Source organism: Podarcis muralis, chromosome 4, assembly GCF_964188315.1.
Source record: "Podarcis muralis chromosome 4, rPodMur119.hap1.1, whole genome shotgun sequence".
NCBI classification, from domain to species: Eukaryota; Metazoa; Chordata; class Lepidosauria; order Squamata; family Lacertidae; genus Podarcis; species Podarcis muralis.
Window position 1 is genome coordinate 24,674,276 of NC_135658.1, and position 8,679 is coordinate 24,682,954.

An 8,679-nucleotide genomic window follows, 5' to 3' on the forward strand; every position below is an offset into this window, starting at 1 on the left:
AAAAGGCAGCATTGGCCATGCACCAGCTGAGCAGAGGGCCTGTGTGTGAGAATATGCACGAGATAGTATGGGGTGACCACATCTGTCTCTTGTAATAATGAGAGTGTTTAAGCAATTCGTTTGAACTATTTACAAAACTAGTGACCTATTTATAAATTTGAAATGTCCATATTTGCAGGCGTTTTGCACTGTTACAAGTGGCACTATATTTTCCACTCACTTTTGGTATAAACAAACCCTTCAAGTAACAAAACTTAAGGCATGACAAATGTGATTTATTTTGAGTACAGGATCATTAGGAAAAAAGTGTCATTCATACAAATAAGATATTTTGTAATACTGACCATTGAATAGCAGAATGTTCTTTTGGCAGTCGATCATTCAATTACGCATTCAACAAGCAGAAGCATGAAACACACCAAAGTTCCTGTTTGTCATAGTTGGATTAAGGATGTTCTCAGGCAGACAGAATTACTTGTTCTAGCTAATCCTGATATATCTTTGTGCTTTCCTGAAACTGCTCATAATAGCAGTACAATAATTTCTTCCAAAACGGTGTCACCTTATTAATTATATATATATATATATATATATATATATATATATATATATATTCAGAACTTTTTAAAGGACAGAATTGGCTTTCTTCCTACATCAAGTGAAAGGCACATTTTACATAGTAACAAAGTAGTGGCAGAACTCAACTATAGTTTCTCCACAATTTATTCAATTGGCAGCTCTTATGTGGTATGCCCAGTTCTATTGCCACCAAATTAATAAAAACCAAGAATATTATAGAACATTAAAGACTAACAGACTTTATCATACCACAGGTTTTCACGGACTAGAGTCCATTTCATCAGAGGCATGGAACTGTGTGCATCTGAAGCACACTCTAGTCCACCAAAACTTATACCGAGTGTGGTGATCAAAACTGTTACCGAGCAATTTGATGGCATTTACATCTTAACAAAGGGAAATGCATATTAAATATATTATTTTTAGAGCTTCAAGTCCCATTAAACCCTGGTAAGGATTATGTAAGGCAGTCAGGGTTTGCACAGCATGTTCAAGAGTGGCGGTTTGCAGACTTAACATGGCTAAACTGTGGTTTAGTGTGCTGTGTAAGAGCAAATGAGAAAAACTCTCCTGTATCAGACTAAAGGCTTATGTAGCCCTGCATGTCCCACTGTTCCCCCACAAATGGTATTCAGAGGAGGCAGGCTGCCTCTGATTATGGAAGTGAGTGAGCCTTGAGTTTGCTCTCCTTCTCTGGAAGGAAATTGGAAGCATTCAGTATTGTTTTCAACTAACCATGGTCTGTTGTTAAATTTAGACTGGGACAAACTGTGGTTGGTTTTAGCTATGGTTTGTCTAAACATGCCAACTTCAAACCATGATTTATCTGAATAAACCAGGTTTGTAAATCGTAGCTAAAACTAACTGCAGTAAGTTGAGGGGGTAAAGTAATTAGGGAAATAATTGTTACTCGAGTCCTGAGAATAAAACATCTGATAAAGAATCATGATGTTTGAGGCTGTGCGCTCTTCTCGCCCAAAGGAGCAAAAAAAGAGCTGTTTAATCATCAAAATACTAGCCTTTTGCACAATTGTAACTAGATGTATTTGGGTATTATCAGCCTGTACTGACAAAAGAATTCCTGAACTGTGGGTTAAATAAGATGGACTCCCACTATTTAGAAGGTGTGTAATTTACTATAGTTTAATTAAAAACAGATGAGCTTTTAAGCAATGCAAAACAGATACATGACATACAAACATCTAATGATTGGGCAGTGGCTTCTTGGGCTGAGACTTCTTCATGCAAGACTTTAGTATCAAATAAGACAATTCAAGTACATTTAGGAGCATGCAAATGCCTGACACAGCCAGCATGAAAATAGTAAATACAGTTTTCTCAGTGGGACGAGAAATAAAGCAATCTACTGTATTTGGGCAGGGAAAATCAGTGCATTTCACTACACGAGGCATACGGTACCCATCGTACATGTGATAAAATATGTACATGAAAGTTGCTTCGAAGATAATTCGGAAGAAGAGGCTGCTGGTGTATGTCCACCATAAGGGTCCTTCGATGTGGAACTTCTGGGTTTTCAGACTTTCAAGGTCAATTTTCTCCCCATGTCGGTATTTCCGTTTCTTCTCGTGCCTTCTGTAGGCAACATGCATTGCCACCAGAAGGGCAGGGGTAGACACAAAGATAAGCTGGAGAGCCCAAAGTCTAATATGAGAAACTGGGAAATAATCATCATAGCAGGTATTTTTGCACCCAGGTTGTAGAGTGTTACAAGTGAAATCCGACTGTTCGTCTCCCCAGACGTTTTCTGCAGCCACCACAAGGATCATGACACGGAAAATGAAGAGGACAGTGAGCCATATCTTCCCAATGCTGGTTGAGTGTTTGTTTACACCTCCTAAAATGGATTGGAGGGTTCCCCACATGGTGGCTTGTGTGTTCTTTAACCTATTAAGACAAAGAAAAAAGAAAAAGCCAAATGATTAATTATTCTATTCCTTCACAAATGAGGAAGTTCTCTGCTGCTAGTACAGACAAGTTGTAAGCAGACGGGCAGAACAATTCTGAGATGTTTTGGCTTCTTTCTCTCCCACCCATTCTGGAAAATGAATGTTAAAACTTGATATACATCTATCCATTCAAAGGAGCACAGTGACATTAAAACACTGACATAATTAAAGGGGTGGTTAAACCAGAGTTCCTTATGCAGAGACTTCTTTTGGCATGGGACTACGTTGATGATACACAGTGAGTTTATACAACTAGGATTCACATATAAATGAAGCCCATATATTAGCTCCAGCATATTCTTCTGTTCTGCCCTTATAGAAATAGCCTTTAAAGGAGGTGCTGTTAAAGGCTGGTTAGGTTATAATTAAACTAAAAACACTGGCATTTTTTCACTTTTCCAAATGCCATCCTATGGCAACTTTAGTTTACAAGATGACTTCAGATGTATGTACAGAAAGCCCGCTACTTGTGTGCATTTAACTTGTGTGCATGCAGGGGAAGGGAGGGGAAGGGAGTGGGAACACCTGTGGTCACTGCAACTCATTAAACTAAACTATGGTTTGACATTATATCTGAACTGGGTCAGCAGGGAGAGGTGCAGCTATTTGGCAATGGAAGTTATTGTTATCATTTTTAAAAAAACCAATTTGTGGAGATGCTCCATTGTGGGAAACTTACACAAAGGTAATGGAGAAATACGTGTTCCAAGATACTACATTTTAATGGCATGAAAGAATCTTGCTGTAACTGCAATCGCTGTATCATCACTTAAAGGTAAAGGTACCCCTGCCTGTACGGGCCAGTCTTGACAGACTCTAGGGTTGTGCGCCCATCTCACTCAAGAGGCCGAGGGCCAGCGCTGTCCGCAGACACTTCCGGGTCACGTGGCCAGGGTGATAAAGCAGCATCTGGCGAGACTGCGCAGCACACGGAAACGCTGTTTACCTTCCCGCCAGTAAGCGGTCCCTATTTATCTACTTGCACCCGGGGGTGCTTTCGAACTGCTAGGTTGGCAGGCGCTGGGACCGAGCAATGGGAGCGCACCCCGCCGCGGGGATTCAAACCACCGACCTTTCGATCGGCAAGCCCTAGGCGCTGAGGCTTTTACCCACAGCGCCACCCGCGTCCCTGTATCATCACTTATCAACCATTAATTACCATTCTCTGCTATTAGCGCAGATCTACACCACAGATGTAAACAGATTTAGTAATCATCCTCCGCCCTCAGAAAACCCAAGAAACTTAAGCTGTGATGGGGAGTAGGGGGTGTCAAGATATGTAACAGTACCGTCAACAAACCTTGATTGCCAAGATTCATTGATGGAAGAACCCCAAGCAGCAGCAGGAGAGGAGTAGCCAGAACAATGGCAAAACAGGTAAAACTTCTGCCACCAGCTCCCTGCTTTGCTTGGCTTTGCTTCCCCCTGAAGGAAGGTGAGAGGTGCCAGTCCATCCCGGAAGACCCTGGAACCACTTGCCTTTAATTTGCAGGAAGCAACCTGCCTTCTGGGTGGAGTGAGCACCTTGAACTGGGCCCAGAAATGAACTGGTAACTAGTGGGGGAGTTGACTCCATGTGAATTGTCATTTGGGCTAGGGAAGAGGGTTGAGTTTTTGTCTATCTGCTGATTAGTGGTTGGGAGTATTGCCTTGTTTTTTTGTTTCAATATTGCAAATGGTTTTTTATTGCTATGTAGGGGGCTGGTTTGTTGTTTTTGTTTTCCCACATGTTGAATGAAATATTAGCATATTATATGATTTTCCCTTTTTTTATCGTATGACGTATTTGCACATCTTTTTCTTTAATGTTAGTTGCTTGGAGACCTTTGGGTGACAGGCAACTAATCAGCTAAAATATTTATTAATCTGGGTTTTTTATATTAAAAAAACACAACCTGATATAATTTTATAGTTAGATATGCCTGTCAAACAACACCTTTGGGTTCATTTCTGGTGACCCTCAATTCTAATTTTTGTTGATATTGCTAATTAAGGTCAAACTCATTTTTAATCTTCATTTTCATTGGAGATGCCTGCATGCTGGTTTTGGCAATTCACAAATAGAAATAAATCCAAATGTGTGTGTCCAATTATGCAGCTTTCCTATTCTAAGAGTGTGTTGGCATAGTACTATACAAACAAATAATGTGGTTTAGTAAAGCCTTAACAAGCAAGGCCAAGCTGACTTACAAGAAGACAGAACTCCAACATGTTATAACATAACCCTTGACATGGTAGCTTTCATTACACCCACTAACCCTTAGAAAAAAGTAGATAGATATTGCTGATGTAATGAGGAGTTGCAGAATCAAGATGAAAAGATGGATAAAATTACCGGTATTTCTTTTCCTACTAATCACCCTCCTCCCTGTAGGATTTGATTTGAAAGCTGCACGGATTTATTTCTTTAAAATAAATCATTTATATGTTTTCCAATAACCAAGGTCTCGGGTTTTCCTATAACCAAGTTCAATAAGAAACCACACCAAACTCTGTGACCACAAATCAAATACACTTCTGCTAACCATTAAACAAGATGAAGACTTTCACCCCTATTAATTCAATTCAAACAAAGCATTCAACCAAAAGAAAACAGGATAAATATCAAGTGTTTTGCTCTTCTATTATATAGATCAGTGGTTCCTAATTGGTGGTTTATGGACCCGAGGGAATCTGCACCCCATTCACATAGCAAAAACTACCATAGAGGTATTAGCATTTTCAAAGGAAGGGGGTCCCTGTCTTGCCTTTGGAAAAACACGGAGTCCACAGGACTTAGCTAATTGGAAACCACTGATATTTTTTGCCGGTATTGCAAAATGTGAACTGACACAACAAATTCCATCTGTAGTATAAGTGTAACTGATGTAGACTCTTAAGGTTGCTTTCAACTGAGACAAGACTAAGTAGGGTAGACCCATTGAAAATAATGAGCCTATGTTAATCATGCCCATTAATTTGAATGGCTCTGCTTTGAGTAGGGCTAACATTGAATAGAACTCTTACCTATGAAGATTAAGGTTGCATTCCTGTATAAATTCACATCAGATTAAACATCATTGAGCTCAATTGCTTTTTAGTGAAATGCATAGGATTGCATTGTAAAACAGCAGTCCTGCACATACTGGAAAATACTCATTTGACAGACACGGTCATATGTATGTCTACTCAGAAGAATACCTTTGAGTAAATCATTTTCTCAATTCATCTACTATTCTAGAAACCTTAAGGTAAAAGGTTAGGTATATTAATATTAGTACTACTAATGAATATTGCATCTTAAAGGTGAAAAATTAATCGGGCAACTGCAGCATCCCTCATGCAGAATTCTGCATCTTACATGGATCAGTGTGAGTGAAGGGGCAAATGGTTATCCAGGACTCCACATCAAATCCATTTCTTCCTCCACTGTTTGGAGAGGTTATATTGCAGATATTAAATACGTCATTCTTTCTGCATAAACTGTTAGATATCATTTTGAAATTACATCTCTGTATAAAATACAAATGGTTAGCATATGGAAATCACAGAATGTTTCTCTGCTTGCATCTCTCACCCTTTCTGTCTGCAGCAGTATTATTTCCACTGGAATAATATGGCGGGGGAAGATAATAGAAGAAAAACACATGTAAACATGAGGATAGAATGGCATATGAAATATTAATTAAAATTTCAGCTATGAGGCTTTTTTAAACTGGATATATGTTTTATGTGTTTTGATTTCAGGGATCACTTTCTTGCCCCAGGAGGAAGAAAAAATGGGCGTTCCTAGTTCCGTGAGAATTTTACAGGCATTTTCATGACTTAATATTAAGGGAAGTTGTTGAAGCATGTTAACGCTTTAGTCACCCAAGAAAGAAATCACAGATTGTATTGAAGAGAGCTATTGAGAAGTAATATATCCCAAACATTCACTGAATAGTGAATGAAAGCAGTTCTTAGTTACTTCAATGTGAAATGATTTCAGTGGGCCACCTCTGAATATGACAAACGTTTGGTTATCCCACTTCATATTTAAGGTGCCACAGGATGTCTTGAAAAACTAGTTCTCCTTCTTTGCACTAAGGTCTCTTAGAAGATGAAAATAAGCATCTTACAGGACAAATCCTACCCTTTCCTCACATGTTACGATTGTAGCAGAAGACCAAAACTATTATTTTAAAATCAACATTACAAAAATCCCTGAGTTACATGGCTTGGCCATGTTGCTAACTTTGTATGATAATGTTTCACCATAATGGTGGGGCTGGACTTCACAGCTGGTTAGTAAAAGACAACATGTGGCTATTAACTCCCAGCCGTAAGTTGTAGACCTTGGCCTTAACATGATGATGGGTCTTTCAAGAGAAAGACCTCTTTTTGCTGGCAGAACCGAAGCACTGGGAACCCAGCGAAGAATCTGGACTACAGCCAACATCCTGGCAAAAGAAAGATCGTAACATCTTGTGCATCTCACAAAACCGAATGGGGGGGAAAACATGTGTGGAGGGACTTGTTTCCCCAATTTTGTCTGTATTTCTGCTTTATCTCTCACACACAAACAAACGCGCGGAGCGGTCAGACTTTCTCTTTGGCACCGCATGGTATTCAGCCGCTCCTTTCACTTGCACCCCTCACAGAAATCCCGTAGAGCTGAAAAGGGACCTCCAGGGTCATCTAGTCCAACCCCCCGCAATGCAGCAATCCTGCCCACAGCGAGACCCACCCCTTTCATACGTCCTATAAGCCTAGCAAGCCGAATACACCAAAGTCCGGACTCTGCCTGCCCTGCGAAACGCAACCTTCTGATTTCTCTTGATCTTTTAAAACGCGCGCACGGCGTTTTAACCCCATTCCCTCCCCACCCCATGGAAGTGCCAGGCGCGGACATTTCCATTCACTGGAGGCTTCATCTCAACCCAAATCTTCCCTTCCCGGCAAGGGGGGGAGAAAGCATCGCCCCTGCAACAGCAGCAGCCCCATCACCTCGCTCAGCTCCGCGCGCGGGAGAAGAAACCGGTCCAGCTGCGTCCCCCCGCGGGGCTCCGTTCCGCTTCCTGGCGAGGTCCAGAGAGCGCCACTTGCTCGTAGGCTGCCTAGTTTCGTCGTCGCCGCCGCCTCGGCAGCTTTGAGGGAGGCTCCTTCCTGTTCTCGGGCAGATGCTCTTTAGCGACGCCTTCGGCAGGCGCGGCTGCAAGGAAAGAGGCGGGAAGAGCCCGTGTGGACAAGGCGGGGGGAGGCGCCACCGTCGAAGAAATGGTTGCGACGCGGCCCCTTCCCGCCCTCCGACGACGCCTCCGCAGCGCTTTCACTTCTTCCTCTTCGCTTCTTGCCAGGGCTCCAACAGCAGCACGGCAGGTAGAAATTCAACATGTCATGGGCTTGTTGTTGTTGTTTAGTCGTTTAGTCGTGTCTGACTCTTCGTGACCCCATGGACCAGAGCACGCCAGGCACTCCTGTCTTCCATTGCCTCCCGCAGTTTGGTCAAACTCATGCTGGTAGCTTCGAGAACACTGTCCAACCATCTCGTCCTCTGTCGTCCCCTTCTCCTTGTGCCCTCCATCTTTCCCAACATCAGGGTCTTTTTCAGGGAGCCTTCTCTTCTCATGAGGTGGCCAAAGTATTGGAGCCTCAGCTTCACGATCTGTCCTTCCAGTGAGCACTCAGGGCTGATTTCCTTAAGAATGGAGAGGTTTGATCTTCTTGCAGTCCATGGGACTCTCAAGAGTCTCCTCCAGCACCATAATTCAAAAGCATCAATTCTTCGGCGATCAGCCTTCCTTATGGTCCAGCTCTCACTTCCATACATCCCGACTGGGAAAACCATAGCTTTAACTATACGGATCTTTGTCGGCAAGGTGATGTCTCCGCTTTTTAAGATGCTGTCTAGGTTTGCCATTCAAATAGTGTTTGTGCGCACCGTGTTATGTGATTGATAATGTGGGGTGGGCTTACCTGACACCCCTCCCCTCAATATTTTTATTCACCCTGGGGGGTGTAATAATGGGGAAAGCATCTACTGATGAAATTCCACTGCCTGCCTGTCACAGTGCTATTACAACCACGGTGGTAAGAGGTGGATTGAGGGGAGCACAACTGGTTTGGGTGCCAAGGATGCCAACTTGAATAAAATATGAGGGGGCAGGTCAGCCCC

At 42.2% G+C, this 8,679-nt stretch overlaps 1 protein-coding gene across 1 annotated transcript; it reads right to left on the reverse strand.

Annotated features, from left to right (window-relative positions):
- Positions 1-254: 254 nt before the first annotated feature.
- Positions 255-7,714, reverse strand: GJB2 (gap junction protein beta 2). The gene is made up of 2 exons (XM_028726287.2): positions 7,512-7,714; positions 255-2,484 (listed from the first exon to the last, which is right to left on the reverse strand). The coding sequence occupies exon 2, from the start codon at positions 2,460-2,462 to the stop codon at positions 1,782-1,784; it is 681 nt and encodes a 226-aa protein (XP_028582120.1). The 5' UTR covers positions 2,463-2,484; positions 7,512-7,714; the 3' UTR covers positions 255-1,781.
- Positions 7,715-8,679: the final 965 nt, after the last annotated feature.

What these genes read in the sequence shown, in the direction of transcription:
- GJB2 (XM_028726287.2), bottom strand. Translation starts at nt 2,462, where the DNA reads ATGTGGGGAACCCTCCAATCCATTTTAGGAGGTGTAAACAAACACTCA.